Source organism: Crassostrea angulata, chromosome 6 (assembly GCF_025612915.1).
Source record: "Crassostrea angulata isolate pt1a10 chromosome 6, ASM2561291v2, whole genome shotgun sequence".
In the NCBI taxonomy this organism is placed as follows: domain Eukaryota; kingdom Metazoa; phylum Mollusca; class Bivalvia; order Ostreida; family Ostreidae; genus Magallana; species Magallana angulata.
This window is the reverse complement of record NC_069116.1, coordinates 50,824,202-50,843,288: the sequence shown is the minus strand read 5'-3', so window position 1 is coordinate 50,843,288 and position 19,087 is coordinate 50,824,202. Positions and strand designations below refer to the sequence as shown.

Genomic DNA, 19,087 nt, shown 5'->3' with positions numbered 1-19,087 from the left:
ATAACACATAATAAAAAAAATTATATTAAGCTTTTGGTGATATCGAACAAAAACCGTGGATTTTATTATTTAATTAAACACAAAAATACCATCAACGATTATCATGAAATTATTACATATCCAACTTGCAGGATAGCAACAAACTTTAAAACATCAGATTCATTCAATGATACTACTTCTCTCAGTCTACTTGGCGTGAATAGCTGTACATTTATCGGAAAATTTCGTAAATTCTAAAAAAGTAATTAAGGTTTTCAAAATGATTAATAGGTTTTGAAGTGTAAGAATACACTTGTATTTTTTTTAATCGAATTGGTTTGATTTTTACAGTTTAGAAGATTTATAGCTGAGTACATGTATTAGCTTTTAGTGTAAATTCAATGATTTGAATATTATGTGACAAAAGAGTCGGAAACTTTGATATTTTTGTCGATAATTCTAACTCATATTTTTAAATGACACTCATATAAAACATATATCAGAGAATCCCATTTTAAAAAAGGAATTTGAATAAAAAAAAAAATACAAAATTTGAAGAAAAAAAATAATTTTATTGTAAGTAAAAACATTTTCGGCAACAAATTTTGTAATAATATTCTTGTGTGTGTTTTATTAATATCTCTTTGTAAGTCAAGCTTTTTAAATAATAATAATTTATTGTGCATATGAAGGGAATTTATTGACAACCATGGCCAAATACTTTGTCATGTTACAGATGGTAATTTGCATTTGTGCACAGCAGGGTCACTGGGGGTTAGGTTTCAAGGTTGTTAAACATAACATAATAGATCAATTAACATGTTCAGCATCGAATCATCCAATTTTTTGATGAACTTTGTTCTACCCACCAATTGAAATATAAAAGGAAATATTTAAAAAAACAATTCTAAACCGAAATCAACATAAGTCATAGGGAACAGTCATAAAACTTTGTTATTTGGATATTTTTGTAAAACCTACTGCTACCGGTTTTAGTCCAAGTTACCACATCGTTTCTACAAATTTGATTGCTATTAAAAAAACAACCAAAAAATGTGTACAAGAGAGCAGCTGTATTGCTATTGATTTTCTGAATACACGTTTTCTGTTTGGTCAAAACAATAGTTCACAACAGTTCAAAACCTTTGTAATCTTACTGGATGGGGCAATTGTGAACCCGCATATGTTTTGTGTGTACTGTTAAGAATTATGTAGCGCTGTGCGGATTATAAAAATCCTTAAATTAGGAATTACTAGTAAGCATATGTAAGCTATGGGATCTTTCATTTGTAATTTTAAAAAACCCAACAAAATTCACATACACGTGAAATACTACAAAAATTTTTAATATACAATTAGCATAGCTTTCTTAAGTTTTTAAGTTAGGAAATTTTCAGGAATACTTATTGTCAGACATTTCGGTGATGAAATAATTTATTTTTGGTGCTTTAGATAATCATATGGTTTTGAAAGTTTGATAAGGGTATTCCAATTTTTTTTTTTTTATATCTTAATGAAATTTGTGTGTACAATATATTATTATTATATTTTATTTATTTATTCAGTAATGCTGTCAGTGAGAAAGGATTCATAAAACATGAATTATTAAAGTTAGAGCAACTATATAGAAATTCCAGAATTTTTTTTTATACTCCAATGATATGATTCCTCGATATTTTGAGAGTTAAATGCAAGAAAAAGTACAATATTAATGTCTCAATCAATTATCATCCCTTATCATATGTCATTTTAAGTATAAAATCGGATATGCAGTGCAATATAAGTACATTGGGGAACGTTTATAATTTCTGTAGAAAGTATCTTGTGATGTTAACGTTCAAATCATTCTCCGTTGATTTCTGAATGAATCATTAACTTTGATAAAAGTTTATTTTCTTAATCTGCTGATGCTCTTTTCTCTACATTATTATTGCGCTTTAAGGTGCTCGTATCTCACCTGTCGTAAATTGGGAATTCCAATTACTCAAACTGAAAGTTGCGATAGGATTACAGGGCAAGTTTCGATACTCGACACGGTCATCATTGACTAAGATATAATGTAACGTTCTCCAATTATTTCTCAAAGATATCTTTGTAAATATGAAACAAGGCTTTGAGTTATATTTATAATATTGTCTTTTACTAATTAACAATTTTTAATTGTCAATGAGTCCATGACTAATTATAATTAGTCATGGAGTCATTGACAATTTAAAATTGTTAATTAGTAAAAGACAATATTACAAATATAAAATATTTTCGCTTTTTTGTTTTATTGACTATTTGTTATTTGAATCTTAAGGTTTACCACACACCGAGCCGATATTTTAGGTGTAGACTCTTATTTACTATATAAAATATACGATACGCTTTCATTAACTATGATTTATGTTTCTTTTCTTATGAAGTGTAAAGTCGACTAAGTGTCATATGACTTAAATGCGAAAAGCCTCTGACATGACATACCCTCAAAATAAAAGAAATGCGTCAGAAAATGCCATGGAAAACACATGTTGTTTTGCCGTTGTGATGGCCAATTTTTTCATAGCTCTCAAATGATTAAAACGATGTTGCGATCTTCACAGGTTGCAAAACGAGACCTTATCCTGTGTGAATATGACTTTCGTTAAATATTTCTCCTAGACCTTTCGGATTTTCCTTGGTTGCCGATGAAAAAGGTATTTCACTTTTTGCAGAGGAAAATTTTCTTAATTATAACTTTTTATACATATTGCGAAGTAATTAGAGCAAGAACAAATTACCACCAAATTAAAGGTAAGTATATCCTATCGTAAGAACACCGGTAAACATTACGAAGGCTCTTTCTGCAATAGTTAATATGACCATTTCATGTATTTTACATTGGAGACTGTTACTAAAGAACAATATTATCAATCTCAAAAGTAGCCGTTAAACAAAGCACGTGCTGCACAATACAGAAATCGTGTTTTTAGGGTTTTGTCACGGGTAAATGATTTCAATCTTTTTTTTGTGACATGTAAATGTTACCTTTGCTATTCTTAAAAAGACACATCGTTTATAAATCTGGTAAATGTTATTATACTATTCATTACAATTGTACATCGCAATTATTTTTAAAATGTTATTATCATTTCATTTTTTTTTAATAAGGTTAAATAATTAGAAGTTTTGTTATGTGTACATCTTTTTATTTGATATCAAATTCTAAAATTATAATATTAAATTTTAAAATACTGCCATTTGAATATTGTATGAAAAATTAGAATTTTAAAGACTACACGCCTGAATGTCAAGTATGTTTTTATCATTCCTAGTCGCATATTGTATAAGCAAATATATTTTTAAACACTATGATTCTTTGAATAATTTTCTTAAGAAAACTGGTTAAATTGACCTCGTTTTCTATAATACGTACATGTACATCACTATCGTATATTTGAATACTAGTAGATATTTTATGATATCTTCATTTGAAAACCATAATCAATACATAATAGTAACTTATCATAAACTATGAATTTTTTCTTCTGATCATATTATTTCTTTTAAAATTATTAATTAAATTCTCTTTTATTAAAAAGTAAACTTGATATGCACAATTTAGTCCACGTAGCAGATGTAATACAGGATGAACCTCTGCCATTCAGTCAACTGAAATGTGGCTGAATGGAATACAATGTAGCTATGCCATTCAGTCACCTTTCCAGACCATTCAGTTAACATTCGGTTGACTGAATGGCAGAGCTTCATCCTGTGCAATTTACACTTATTTGTGTGCATTGTATAAACGATTTATGTTTGAAATGCACAGCAAACACAATGGCACTGACAGTCATTAAATAATTGTTCGATTCAAGTCTGGAATAAACGCCTCGATGATTTTTCTCTTAAAGTTGGAGACAATTGTAAAGTGGCTTAGAAATAAATAATCAAACATTTTTCCCTTATTATTCAATTTTCTCTCCATTGAAAATTGTGCGTGACTTTTCTCACAAACATTGTTGCAATTAGCTGAAATCTTGACCTGGGTTCTTGAAGTCACAAAAGATGTTTCGAGATTTCACATTTTCTCTCTAAATTGGTAAACTACAGTTCTTCTTTCGAGTGCTATACGAGGGTTGTTCGGAAATTATTGAGACATTTTCTCTTATTCTTTTAGTATAAAAGATAAACTCTTGAAATTTTACCAAAACGTAAATCAGGATAGAGTTTATCAATGTGAAAAGTTTCTTGTTCATGGCATGAATAGATCATTCCTAGTAAGTTGACCAACGTGCCTTCGTCCTGTAACCCGGCGCAACCGCAAACTTTTCGCAACGTCATTTTAACGCTTCTTATAGCTCCCGTGTTTGAAACACCTTACAAACGAACTGAAATAAGAATTATTCTTTATTTCTCATCTTTTGTTTTTATTTCAAGATGTCATCATTTACATTTTCTCTCATTCTTGTTTTTTTTTTTAGAGAAAAAATCGAGTTATTTTTACCTGAAAGTCTAATTACTGTGAATGTCTCCTGCAGTCATTTTTTACATATTTTAGAACTGTTGACAACAGTTAGTGTGTCAAAAGTTGTTAATTGATCCCTTTGGCCTAATTCTAGTTAAACAATCAGTGAGAAAAAATAGGATGAACTGAAGTTCTATACCTTGTCTTGTCATCGTACTGTTTTTTACGCAATTGCGTGGCTTTTAAAAGTCTTCTTCTGAGATTTCCACCAGTTTAATGGTTTTCGTTGCGCCGCCTTGACGTCAAAATTCAATGTAAAGTCGTTGTCAGATTTTTATTGTTTGGTAAATATATGTGTACCATATCCGTATTTCAACTCGAACATCAGTGAAACTTAATCAACAGTTAGTCGTAAAGAATAGCAAAATGAACATATTTAATTTTATTTTTTTATCATTAACTGTAATTCTACGGACACTTATAAAGTAGATGTTTAAGTTGTTTAATCTCCGAGTTCATGGCTGCGCCGGGTACCCCGACCACCGACTTGTTTATCTACCGTTGTAAACAAAATATTAAATATTCTTTTAATATTACTTTGTTTTATTATTTGTTGGCGTTTCTTCACTGTCGATGCCAATTTTCACCAAATTTCGTCACTTAGAAAAGAAAATATTCGTGTTGTCTCAATAATTTCCGAACAACCCTCGTATGTATATACAGAGCTCATTTGTTTTATACTTTCATGTTGATAGAATATATACAAATGCAATTTGTATTTTAAGTAAGTCTATACCAATTTTTCCGATTTTAGTGCGCGACACTAAATGTTGATTGAAAAAAAAAAACCGGTTGACTATGTCATAAATATGATTTTGTTCATCTTTGTACACGTTGTTAGTATTTGATTTGTTATTGATGACAATCATCATACGAATCTACATGTATCTGTTTTTCCAATCAAACAAAATTTTCGCAAATTGAACAAGCCGGATAAATAAAAGGAAATTAGGAGAGTGATATTGTTTAGCTTTGTCTTAGTTTTTTTTTTGTTTGGTTTAACTTTTAATAGAACATTTTTCAATCGTTGAATTTGGCATGCTTACTAACATATACAAAAAAAAAATTCTTATTTTTCTGAAATTATAACAAATTATACAATACAGTACTGATCAGACCTAACATAACAGAAAATAAACCCAAAGTAAACCCAGTGTTTACTTTCTAGGTTTATTTTGAGTTTACTAGAGTGGACCCTGAAAAAAATATAATTGCAAAGTAAACACAGAATGGACACGGAGAGTAAACCCCGATTAGATGCATACCCCTTAAACAGGCGCTTCACGTGTATTAGGAATATACAATGGACAGGAAGTACAGGCAGTAAGATAGTAAGATAAAACACAGGTCTGCTTAACACTTCAGTGCATACAGTTGACGCAAAAAGCGATTCCCAAGTAAACCAAAAGTAAAACCCCGAGTTTACCCGAAGTAAACACTAAAAGGAAAACCCTGGGTTTAGTGTGGGTTTACTTTGGTGTTAGGTTGGGTTTGATCGGTACTGTATAGCAAAAAAGAAAGAAACTGGAGATTCTGGTTAAAATAGCCTCTTAACGCCTTTGTGCATATTTGATATATAGCCTCTAAAATTTTAGGTATTTTTTTTTGGAATGTGCTGTTACGCTTCAAAGAATATTATGTATAAAGGTAAAAACGATACCTGTAACACGATTTAAGTTTAGATAACAATTGAATTCTTTAAGATACAATTGGGTTCTCCATTTTTCAAAAGATGGCGTATTACAATATAGTGCTGTTTCTGTCCATCCTCTGTCCACTGATACGGGCGGCCCAGGATTACATCCCCGTGTCCGTGTGTCCCCCAGGAGCCAGGGAGTGGCAGATTGAAGCAGGGAGGAAAAAATGTCAACAGCCCTCGCCCGATTACCTGTGTGCAGCAATTGAAAACTGGCCAGGACATTTCGGCGAAATCTGCACTAAATTTGGACTATCACCCTCAGGTATCTATATTAACAATCAAAATATCATTAAAAGAGTTAAAGGGGCATGATCACGATTTTGGTCAAATTCAATTATACTATTTATCTTATTCGCAATGCTTTAGGTATGGTATGTATTTCTAATGATCAAGTGAAATTTGAGATTTAGTCGTAAAGTAATGAGCACGATACGAGGCTCACAACTCTTTGTCCTGTACGTACACAAGGCTCGTGCCTTGTTTTTGTTTACATAGTTTGAATATACCAGTAAAAAATCTTTTTTAAGCTGAGGTGTCGAACTTTTTATTCATTTGTAGCATAAATAAACAGTTTCTAACGTTTGACACATTCATTTTAGGTCTAAAACTGGAATTTTCACCTCAACATCAAGATTTGTTTACATAGCAAGAATTATAAGCTCTGTGACTCGCTTAAAACTCAACAAATGATACTCAAATTTTGGTTGCCTATCAAAATTGACTTACCGAAGCATAGTAAACATTAAAATCGGAAAAATAATTTTTGACCAAAATCGTGACCTGGCATGCCCCTTTAATATGTAGGTCCTAGATAAAATATTGATATTAAATTAAATGGACTTCATATGTGTAGGAGACCAGAAGCATCAACACCTTTAAAAAATTACAGATGATACTACGCTATATACATACATTTTCTTTCAATTACGTCTGCTTGTCGGCTGTATCGTTTAGGCTGTCCCTCGAACAACGTCATCAGAGTTTAAAAAAAGCAAGATTAAATTATTGAATTTTATTTTGAACGATAGTGCGTCACAAAATAAAAGAGTACTTTTACTTATTCATTCTATTGCATATCCATTTACCCAAGTATTCAATCACTGAATTATTTTTAGGAACATGCGTAATCCTAAATAACCTGACCCATAACGTTGATTCAGTGCCCTGTAAGGCTCAAGAAGGATGTCCAGATAAGCCATACAGTCCAAGGGAACTGTACAATTGTAAGTTTATATGTTCATAACAAAATCCTAAGCACTGTCTCGTAATCTTATTTGATATTTAATTTACACTTTTCTTGCTTTATTCTTTAGGGCCTGTTTGTTATGGTGATTTTTACGGAAAGGACAGGTACATATTTATTTTTTTGCTGACACATGCTTACCGCCTTTGGATTGAAAAACGTAATTCACTAACTCACCCCTGCGAACGTTAATGTAATTTAAATTTAGATCACGTGGTTTTATTTGACCCATTCAGTTTCGCAGTAAACATCATGCCTCGTGTTTAATGTCTGTTTCCTAGAATCTAGGTACTTGTAGTCAAATATAAAATCTAGACATTTATTGATTTTAAAATTTATCTCCATTTATTGGTGGATAAAATGTGTTCTAGAAATAAATGTGACAATAGAAAATATAGGTTTTTTTTTGTTCTTGCAACAATTAAAATGCTTAGTAACGATACCCCCTAAAGTTTAATGTTCGATCCACGCCTGAGATAGTAATAGCATCAATAGTGAAACAGTAAATACTATTTTATGCAGAATGTTCCTTGAAATTGGCTCGATATAATAAGTTTTAATTCAAAACAGACACCCATTCAGTTTTTTAAAAGCATGGTAATGCACACCAAAAATATCAAACATGGCTTTGTTTTTATTAAAGGAAGTGAACATGAAAAAAATAACTCTTTTGCAATTAACTTGAAAAGTCCTCTGAAACTTGATAATGAAAGTTGTAGCTATTAAATTTATTTATTTTGAGAGATTTTATCAATTAAACACTCTCAGTGAAAGGTTTATGGAGGCCATCAATTATTTCCCAGCATGCATCTGTGCTCTGACGTAGATGAGACACATTGCTGCTGCTGACTGGGTCAGTGTTACAAACTGATCGCACTACGGGAAAACATGCCTGAATGTCAAGCAAAATTTTGCACTGTCAGAAGGGGACAAGGATTTAATACATTTTCTATTCCTGACCCTAAGCGTGACTATGAATTGTGTAAAAGATGGATTCATAATTTGGGGAATGAGAAATTAAACATAAAGACTTTTGTGTTTGCATATCATAAAATTGTGTGTGAAAAACACTTTGAGGAAGATTGCTTTGAAGATGATCTTGAGGTAGGAATTTGCTTTAATGTTTTCTATTTAAGTTAAATATGCATTTGATATACGAATGATTTTCAAATACAGACAAAATATAAATATTTTGATAAACAATCTTCAATAAATAGCATATTTCTTTAATAAAGGCACGCCTGATGAATTTCAAACCAAGAAAAAAACTGAAAAAGGGGGCAGTTCCTACTATTTTCCTTGACAGCAAAACTCCAAAGAAAAGGGAAACAAGTGAAAAAAGAATAAAAGAGAAGGAAAAAGTGGAAGTGAGTACAGGGTAATTTTAATAACTAACGTTGATACAGTCAAATTCATGAACAATGAATCTGTGCATTAAATAAAAGCCTTAATTTGTATCATTCTTGAATTCACAGCTACTTGAAAATATTCTTGTCAATGCTGAAGATGATGACAATATAGATGAGCCAGGCTGTTCTTATGATACTGGGAGATCGGGACAGAAAAGGAAAGGAGAAACAATTCCTGTAGGAAAATCAAAAAAACCAAAGGTAAGCAATTTAAAAGTTTAATGTATATATCTATTTTGTACAGTAAAAGCAAAGGCATTTTACATTTAAAATCATACTGTTTTGTAGAATTCAAAGAACACTGTTGATGTTGGAATTCAGTTTGAATACATGGATGAAAGAACTATGAAAGATATGGGAACACAATGTGACATAAGAACTGAAAAATCAACAGAATTCTGTGTCAACTGTAGATCAAGAGAAAACCCTGGTCTAGCAACATCTGATCACGGATATTCAAAAATATTCCAGGATATTCCTTCAACATCAGAAACTGACACTATTTTTCTCTCCTCTACACCTGTGAAATCTGCACAGTGCTTCTCGCACACATTTGAATCGGAAGAATTATCGCCTGTCAAATCAATTACTACCAAAGCTGACCCAGATTTCTCTTTCATTCCCTCAGATGAGTCAACAAATGAGTTATCAAATTTATCAAGTGATGAAGAGCAAGATGTTAATCCTACTGAGGATTCAAAATTTATTGTCTTTTGGTCATGTATCAAATCTCTTTTCTGTATGTTAATGTGCCAAGTTTGCAAACAACCGTTTGATGCCAATGCTACAAACCATTATGTCAATGGGACAGGATTGTCTGTGGAGTTTAATTGCATGAACAACCATAAATTTACTTGGAAATCACAACCCTTTGTAGGGAAACAACCCATTGGTAACATTATGTTATCAGCAGCCACATATTTTAGTGGATTAACTTTCTCAGGCATTTGAAACTTTGCTAAGTGCATGAATTTACAAATAATATCTAGAACAACTTTTATCAATAACAGCAGAACATTAGTGTTACCTGCCATAGATATGTACTACAGAGAACAACAAAATGCTATTCTTAAAAAAATGAAAAGAAAACCACTAGTAATTTGTGGAGATGGTAGATGTGATTCTCCAGGTTTCAACGCTAAATACTGTACATATACAGTCATGGAGGCCATGACTTCTGCAATTTTAGATTTTAATGTTGTTCAAGTAAGTGAAACGGGGTCATCTTCTACAATGGAGTTAGAAGGATTTAAAAGATGCTTGTCAAAATTAAAACAATCCAATATATCTATAAAAGCTTTAGCAACTGACAGACATGTACAAATACGGAGTTTTCTTAGAAAAGAACACCCTGGTATTAAGCATCAGTTTGATGTTTGGCATTTAGCAAAAAGTATATGTAAAAAGCTTCTGGTAGCATCAAAAAAGAAAGGATGTGAAGATTTAGCTCCTTGGATAAGGAGTGTAAACAATCATATTTGGTATTGTGCATGTCGTTGTAGAGGTGATCCTGATTTGCTGGTTGAAATGTGGAGGTCTTTAGAACATCATATTTGTAATGTGCACGAATTTCCTGGTAACAGTTATACAAAATGTGGTCACCCACAACTCTCAACAGAGGAAACGAGAAAGAAAAAATGGCTGCAGAAAGGTAGCAAGGCCCACAAAGCCCTATTGACTGTTATTTTTCACAAAAGACTTCTAAAAGATATTCGCCAGTTGAATATGTTTTGTCATACTGGTGAACTTGAGGTATATCATTCAATGATGCTGAAGTACATTCCAAAGCGTCAAGAATTCAAATATGAGCAAATGGTAGCCCGTACACAATTGTCAGCTATTGACCATAACTTCAATATTTGGAGAAATCAAAAAACTGATGATGAGGGTCAACCAAAATTTTACAGAGCTTTCTCAAAAGTTACTGGAAGATGGACTGCCAAGAGACTCTATGAAGAAAAAGATTATGGATTTAGATTAGACTTGATGGATATGGTTCTGGAGCAAAAAGAATTAAAATCAAACTTAACAACAATGCATCAGACAAAAAAGAAAACACTACCACAGAATATAGCTAAAATTCCAGCTCCCCCAACTTCTGAGCTTGTTGAAGCCCATATTTCAAGATTTAAAGTTAATTAAATTTCATCCACTTTATTCAAGTGTTTGATATATAGATATCAAGGTAACTGGGTGTTTTGTTGTTTTTTATCAAATTGTATTTGATACTGTCATGTCATTTTTACAATGAATACATGCATGCAAGTATATAGGTATACATTAGGTAAATATCTGTTTTCCTATTTACAGTCTTTTTACACTGATAAATATATGTACTTATTCAGAATCTGAATCAGTGTCTGAGGCTTCATGAAATCCTTCATAATTTCCATGCTCATCGGGAAATGAATTCCTTATTTTTGTCACTACACATGATGGAATAACAACTCTGAACTTTTTCCCAAGAGGCTGACCTCGTCTAACCCAATTTATAAACTGTCTGTAGGCCATAAATCTTGATTGTCTGTAACAGAATTAGATTGTATCAGATGTATGTGCAAGTGATAATACACAAATGAGATGTTGTTTAAATATTTCAAATAAATATTGATTGTATTTGAAATCATTCTTTGGGAGTCTTACTTGTTATTTAAGTGCTCTGGGGCTCTTCCTCTCTGGCTTTTACCGGTATATCTTAGATAGATAATATAAGCTGTCTCGAGGATGACAGGACTAAGACACACTGTATCAAAATCTGGGTGCTGGGATATGCACTTTATGTGCTCGTTAATGTAGTCCGCCACATAATGTTCAAATTCATAGCAACAAAGACATTCCTTAAATGTAGGTAGAATTACAAGTACACCAATCCAATGATGCTCCTCTCTCATTCACATTAACTGCAGGTGGAGGGGCATCATTCTGGGCTTCAATTTCTTCCTCTGTAAACTCTGGTTCAAATTGATAGCCCTCAACTTCAATTTCATTGTTTAATTCACTTTCTGACGAGGACATTTTAACTGCGTAACTGAGTGTTGATTAACCAATGTGTCAAAATGCAATGTGTCTCACTGACGTCGGCATCAGTGCTGCCCTCTCTTAGATGCTTAGAGATAACCCAGCAGGGAGGTAATGATTTTATCAATATGGCGGCTCCCATAAATTGCAAGAATTAGTTACTTTTAATGGAATATCTTCTTACTGAGGAGAGCTATGTCTAATTGGCTTTACGAAATCATTATATACATCAAACTGACAAATTTGAGCCCTTGATAATTTTTTTCATGTTCACTTCCTTTAAGCAACCCGATGTTTTTATTTTCAACTACGTGCAGCGTGGTTGAACACGAACGATAACTCTGTTCTGAATATCATCGTTTAGTTTATATAACGGCTAAATGATGGAATACGACATATATTTTATTATATGTCTATGTTTTAACATAAATCAAAGCAGGATATGGTATGAAAAAAAGAACAGTACTTACGTATTATGAGAATATTATCCGAATTCTAATACTTCTGTTCGCATGAACTAAACAAATCTCGGGGAAGTGTCGTGAACTTTTATTCGAGCACCTCTGGATTTATTACACACTTAGGAACGATAAAGAAACCATTCCGAACACATTAGCAGGGCTGTAGCTTGTATAATCGTGTTTTAACCTATTTTTAACCGGGTTTTCCAACGGAAAAATCCGGTTATTAAAATGGTGAAAATGGCGGGCGGGCGGGCGGCTGCCAAAAGGGTACCCTCATTGTACGGATAACTCCTCCTACAGTTTTCAAGATAGGAAGTTGTTCTTTTGCAGATCAATTGCAAATATATCAGAGGTGTGCATATTGCTAGGATTTAGATTTCCGATAATTTATGAAAAAAATACCAGCTTTTGAACCTAGTCATTTTTTGGCAAAATAGTGCATATAGGGTACCCTCATTGTACGGATAACTCCTCCTACAGTTTTCAAGATAGGAAGTTGTTCTTTTGCAGATCAATTGTACATATATTAGAAGTGTGCATATTGCTAGGATTTTGATTTCTAATTATTTATGAAAAAAATACCAGCTTTTGAACTTAGTCATTTTTAAGCAAAATATTGCATATAGGATACCCTTTCACCTTATCCATTTCACTGGATACGGGTTGACATGGATTATGGATACAGTTCACATAAAAGAAAACCCTGTTTGCCGCACATTGACAGCTTTTCTCTTGTTAAACATTGTTCGGGTTACAATATATTATATTTATGAAGTTTGTACAAGATTATCTACATCAGTTTCATCAGAAATGAGTATTTCATCATTTTAAATTTCAAGGGAATGAACTTTTGTAACTATTCTTTCATGAAATATAATTTAATATTTAACAATCCGAGGTCGAAAATTGGTGAATTGGTGGGATTAACGTAAATATTTCTTAATGTCATTCTGTTGTTCTGATCAGAAACTTTAACGATAACATTTCTAAAAATAAATGATGTGGCACTAATTGAAAAAATCTGACTGAGATGACGATTGCAAAAATATTTAATTTTTCATAGTTTCATTTTTTTTAAAAATCAATATTTATATTACCTTAACGCTTGTACAGTCATTATCAATATTATTTTGTTTAAGAAGCACATCAACCCAGATAAAGACAAATGTGCAAGAAAATACGACATTGATTTTGTTGTAAGTATCATAAAGACAACATCGATTATTTTGTTAGTATCATAAATACAACATCGATTATTTTAAAGTATTATTAATACAACATCGATTATTTTGCAAATATCATAAATACAACATTAATTATTTTGTAAGTACCATAAACACAACATCGATTATTTCAAAATATCAATTACTTTGTTAGTATGATAAAATCCAACATCAATTATTTTGTAATTATCATAAATGCAACATTGATTATTTTATAAGTATCATAAAATAGTTAAATATAGACTTTGCAGAATTTGAAGTGTTTTAATGCATCCAAACGGTCCTAGTCACTTTGCTGCGATTTTTCTGCGAACTTTCTCCTTGCGTATGGCTTTACCTTGGGGGCAACCACAATACAAGGCGCAGACAAACTTTAATGTCAAAAACTAAAGTTAGAAATTACAGATCTTTAGTGTTTTACGTAAGAAACATATTGTCTCTTTCAAAAGATGGCGACCAAGGAAATAAACATATAGATACAACAACTATTAGGAGCTATTGCTATTTGACTTACAGCATTCCTTAATGTATTGAATAGAAAGCCAAATAAGTAGAAAGCTGAACATGCTAAGAGAAGTGTTTGTTCGCTGAATTCAAACCGTAATGTGTTTATTGCATCAATTTTGAACATGAATATTTTAAACAAATTATAGTATACTAGTACATGGAATGTGTTTGTGAAATTTTGTTGGTAACGGCCACAACTGATGTTGGCTATTTAAAGCTGACATGAATTCATAAAAGCATTTGGTCGCCATATTAGTTTCGATCGCTCCTCTACTGCCACTGGGGTATATATACCGGTCGAGAAAGTTACGGTCGGTTGCTTTCTGATCGAGGCATTCAGTATGCACGGACTTCTAATTGCATGAACTACACATTGTAGTAAAATGTTTGTAGTAATAAATAAAGAAAACAACAATCAATGAAATACAAAATATATTTATTCTTTGAAAGGATTTCCAGATAACTTTACTATTTTGCACAGACAGTGCTGCATCACTTCGCATTCACATCGAACACGTGTGTCGTTCATACAGAGTGAATAACGTCTGAGTCTTTTGAAAACCCCGGCGGCACTACATCCAATACAGTAGATAAATGATTGTAAATCCAAGAAAGTAACAACGTAATATCGTTTCCAACTGTTTCTACAAAAAACGCTCCGTTTCTAAAATCCATGCGATCATTGATATTGCTCGATCTGCCACAGTGTGTGGTTTGCGCATGTGTGCTGTTATAACATACACAGGTAAACGGTCCACAATTATGGAGGAATTTTATAAGTATCTGCGCCTGGATTTCAGTCTGTCTTGTTTCGTCGTTTATTGGATATATCTTGCCAGTGCAGTCATTTTATCTTTCTTCAAAACGCTTTTCTACACGGCTTTTCGTCCAAGGTAACGTGTTCGGGTGTATGAAATAACTGAATGCGGTGAAGCATGAATAGTGCTCTCGGCCTTATATAGGGGGTGTGTAGCGATGAGCAGAACAATAGAAATCTACACTAATATGGCGGTAGTCGGAGATAAAAGGGAAATAGTGCGTATTTATGAATTCATGTCAGCTTTAAACAGGAGCAAAGGTGGAAGGAGTAAGAGATGTCAAATATGTGTAATATGATTTTAAAAACATTGATGGTTTCTTTTGTTCATCAATATTGTAAGCATTCTTTTTATTTTCGGCCTATTTTAAACTCATATTATTGTGTCCAGTGAACCAGACGCGGAACCTGGGGATTCCGGATTGATAATTGGTGTTGTTTTGGCGATTTCTCTTATCCTCATTTGCTCGCTGGTTGTTGTGTTCATCTTGGATAAACGATTCAAATGGGGACTAATGACAAGATTAAGGTCGTGTGTACCAGGTAAGTACATTGCTCATTTTAAGGATACACGTGCAACGCCTTCCCAAATATCGGTATGCATCATAGCTGTATAAATCTGACTTGATGACGTGTAACACAGGGATTTTTAGCTTATTTTGATAATTATCTGTCCTGAAAAAGATTAATGATAACTCGCTTAAACTTTAATTTACAATTTTTTTAATTCAACCAACTAATAACTATCTCTGATTTATACGAAGTTAACTATTCTAAGTTAAAAAAAAACCTAATAAGACGCAGGATATGACTGTATATTTGGGTAACGGATGTTTAGATATCTCGATCATTTTAATAAATACGAGGGTTGTCAGAAAAGTGACTGTCATTTGAAAATTAGTATGCAAAAATCATATGAATTTGCTTTAAAAAAAAGAAGAAAGATTATTACTTTGCATGAATTGGATTTACGGAGCACTATTTGTTATTTCAACGACGTCAGGTGACGTCAAACAATCCTGTTACTATTTCAGTTCCACACACTTTTCAAGTCATTTAATCCATTTTAAACCATTTATATAATGCACGTTCATATCATTATCTGTCAAGTTTTTGTACAATGTCGTTTGTGGTATATCGTAGATCATTTAGGTCCAAAAATCTTTGTCCACACAGTTTAGACTTTAGATTTAAGGGAAAAAATCGAAATCCAAGGTGCAAGATCCGGGTTGTAAGGGGGTTGGTCTGCTGCAAGAGCTCAAAATATCAGTCCTCCCATCTTTAAACGTATGTGATTCTAAGTGTAAACCTTTGTTCTAAAAAACAAATAACAGCATCTAAGAACCTTTTGGTCTCCATCATTCCTGCGTGCACACATAATTAAAGGAAGTCCCGGTGCTCAAAGATGTCCATTAACGTAAACGTATTTAACCAATTTTTCAAGCTTTGGTCGCCCAAAGTCGGCGATAAAATGGTCCGAAATTCTTCAATCTAATTAAAACTTTCACAAAATGACCTTCAGAATTCATTGTAATGTCATATAAAATATCGTTTATTTTTATGCGCTTAAACGGTACATTTTCTTGATAAGGACATCAATTGCGAACAAAATATAAGAAATAAAAATCTGACATGCTCCGGGAAGCATAACTATCTTTTCAAAATAATAAAGCTGTATATTTTTATGGTGCATTTAAAACATACAAATCTTGACATATTTCTTTGAAAAAACGCCTGAAAAGTTTCGCTGGTATCATGCGAATAGTCCGCTCACAATCGAAATTGTCCCCTAATATTTCTTACAACGTTAACTCTCGTAGATGGCAGAGTTAGTACGTATTGCAGATATCTCAACTCGCGATCAGGGCTAGGTTGATGACCTTGTGAAATATATTAATATGTTCTTTAAGTGAACGAACTACTTCGGCCTTGTTATAGGTTTCCCGTTTTAAAACAGAAATGCTTCATAGTCATGATTGAATTGATTGTTAACAAAAAGTTAGTTAAAAATATCGTTTAATTACGGCGGCGTGGAAGGGCCAGATGAAAAAATAAAAAATTCTTATTTGTTCGGACAAATAAGTTATTTGTTCGGACTAATTACGATTTGTTCGGACGAATAAGTTATTTGTTCGGACGAATTAGGATTTGTTCGGACAAATTAGGATTTGTTCGGACGAATAAGTTATTTGTTCGGACGAATTAGGATTTGTTCGGACAAATTAGATATTTGTTCGGACAAATAAGTTATTTGTTCGGACGAATTAGGATTTGTTCGGACGAATTAGGATTTGTTCGGACGAATAAGTTATTTATTCGGACGAATTACGATTTGTTCGGACGAATTAGATATTTGTTCGGACGATTTAGTATTTGTTCGGACGAATTATGATTTGTTCGGACAAATAAGTTATTTGTTCGGACGATTTAGGATTTTTTCGGACGAATTTTGATTTGTTCGGACGAATTAGATATTTGTTCGGACAAATAAGTTATTTGTTCGGACAAATAACTTATTTGTTCGGACAAAGAACTTATTTGTTCGGACGAATTAGGATTTGTTCGGACGAATTAGGATTTGTTCGGACGAATAAGTTATTAATAGTGGTACATGTATGGAAAGAACGAGAGAGAGAGAGAGAGAGAGAGAGAGAGAGAGAGAGATGTCATAATCATAGATACATCTATACTACTATATTAAAATAATAGACTCGAATTTTTGGTCTTTAATACCGAGAAATCGGAAGAATACTGTCTTTTGTTTTATATATTTTAAACAACATTGGTACTTGAAGATTATCAATTTATTTTTATTTTTTATCAGTTAAGCTTCGCTAAATCATAATCAACGAAAATTCCTAAAAAATCCCGGAAATCACCTGGATTTTTTGGATTTTACAATCTTGCGCTTGCGCAATACATTCAGGCTAACGGGATCTTTAGTTCATGTTTACACAATATTACATCTGCATGAATAAATACAAATACGGGTAAATTTTCATTGGACTTTTGCTATACATTCTGTTCATATATAATAATGATTTCTTATGAGAGAAAGTATAGAATAACAAATATACATTTCAACTAAGTACTTACTTTTGTCTTCGTGATGACAAAAAATATTTGATTACATGCAAAAAATAGTGAATATAGAATATGTTTTATCGTAAAAATGAATAATGTCCTACGAACCCAGTTTTACGAAGAAAATACGTGTACGTTGGTGAAAGGTATTGAATTCTTTCATTTTATGGATAAAAATATTTAGTTGAAAGGTATTTGCAGTCTCAAAAAGATTTGTTGTGATGAATTTGACTGTTAATTTCAAGGCAACTTCATTAACTTTCTCCAAAATCCTACCGGAGCGATTCTGCAATTGTCTGCGACATTACGGGTATATGGGAGGCATTCTGACTGTGGTGAGTGCCTTTTTTTCCGAGACACATTTAGATTAATCAAACTGAAGAAAGCGTAGTGAAATTAATAGCATAATTGTAGGCTTAAAGCTTTGTTTTGTAAATGTCAATAATAAGGTGTGTCGATGTACCTATTTCGTAAATGTCCGATATGCAATGTCAACCCGTGCACGCACGGGTCAAAGTCTAGTAAATGTGAAAAGTCTAATCAGTTTACATGATCATGCGCGGATCCAGAAAAATTTAAAGTATAAAAAAAAACTAGTTTGTTTTATAAGTCACTTAAGTAATTGTGCGATTATTACAATTCAACGAAGCATATCAGTTAACTTTGATCGTTTACATGTATATGTATAAAGTTAAGGCGAAAGATAATTTCGTATGTCCAGTGTCCCAAGTAAACAGGAGAATGACTACATATTCAATATAAACATCGACAATCGAAATCCACCTGCGGAATCATATAATTATGACTAGTGGAATCATTTCTTCTGGCATTGCGCGAAATAAAACTTATAGTTAGCAAAGAAAAAACCTGCGCTGCCTACAGTTGGCATACATCTATACGCGGATCTAGAGCCGGGGTGGTCGGGGGGCCTTGCACCCCCACCCCGCAAACAAAACTATCTATCAGACCCCCCCCCCCCCCCACCACCACTACCCCGGTAAATTTTTCTGGATCCGCGCATGATCATGTAAACTGATTAGACTTCACATTTATGTATCCATGATTATGACATCTCTCTCTCTCTCTCTCTCTCTCTCTCTCTCTCTCTCTCTCTCTCTCTCTCTCTCTCTCTCGTTCTCTCTCATACATGTACCA

General features: G+C 32.8%; 2 protein-coding genes across 3 annotated transcripts; both read left to right on the top strand.

The window, feature by feature from the left end:
- The first annotated feature begins 6,183 nt into the window (after positions 1–6,183).
- LOC128187595 (uncharacterized) lies at positions 6,184–15,537 on the top strand. Its single transcript, XM_052858011.1, has 6 exons — positions 6,184–6,429; positions 7,283–7,390; positions 7,481–7,517; positions 13,441–13,497; positions 15,240–15,391; positions 15,533–15,537. The coding sequence occupies exons 1-6, from the start codon at positions 6,201–6,203 to the stop codon at positions 15,535–15,537; spliced, it is 588 nt and encodes a 195-aa protein (XP_052713971.1). The 5' UTR covers positions 6,184–6,200.
- On the top strand, positions 8,090–9,840 carry LOC128186497 (uncharacterized). Of its 2 annotated transcripts, XM_052856287.1 has the most exons (4): positions 8,090–8,514; positions 8,646–8,777; positions 8,886–9,035; positions 9,108–9,840. In XM_052856287.1, the coding sequence occupies exons 1-4, from the start codon at positions 8,299–8,301 to the stop codon at positions 9,768–9,770; spliced, it is 1,161 nt and encodes a 386-aa protein (XP_052712247.1). In that variant the 5' UTR covers positions 8,090–8,298; the 3' UTR covers positions 9,771–9,840. The 2 variants fall into 2 exon arrangements, with proteins under 2 accessions (XP_052712247.1, XP_052712248.1); XM_052856288.1 differs by lacking the exon at positions 8,090–8,514 and having other exon boundaries at positions 8,515–8,777; positions 8,886–9,020.
- Positions 15,538–19,087: the final 3,550 nt, after the last annotated feature.

Coding starts and splice junctions, on each gene's coding strand:
- LOC128187595 (XM_052858011.1), top strand. CDS start 6,201: ATGGCGTATTACAATATAGTGCTGTTTCTGTCCATCCTCTGTCCACTG. Junction 7,518..13,440: donor GATTTTTACGGAAAGGACAG/GTACATATTTAT, acceptor ATTTTGTTTAAG/AAGCACATCAACCCAGATAA. Junction 13,498..15,239: donor AATACGACATTGATTTTGTT/GTAAGTATCATA, acceptor TATTGTGTCCAG/TGAACCAGACGCGGAACCTG.
- LOC128186497 (XM_052856287.1), top strand. CDS start 8,299: ATGCCTGAATGTCAAGCAAAATTTTGCACTGTCAGAAGGGGACAAGGA. Junction 8,515..8,645: donor GCTTTGAAGATGATCTTGAG/GTAGGAATTTGC, acceptor TCTTTAATAAAG/GCACGCCTGATGAATTTCAA. Junction 8,778..8,885: donor AAGAGAAGGAAAAAGTGGAA/GTGAGTACAGGG, acceptor TTGAATTCACAG/CTACTTGAAAATATTCTTGT.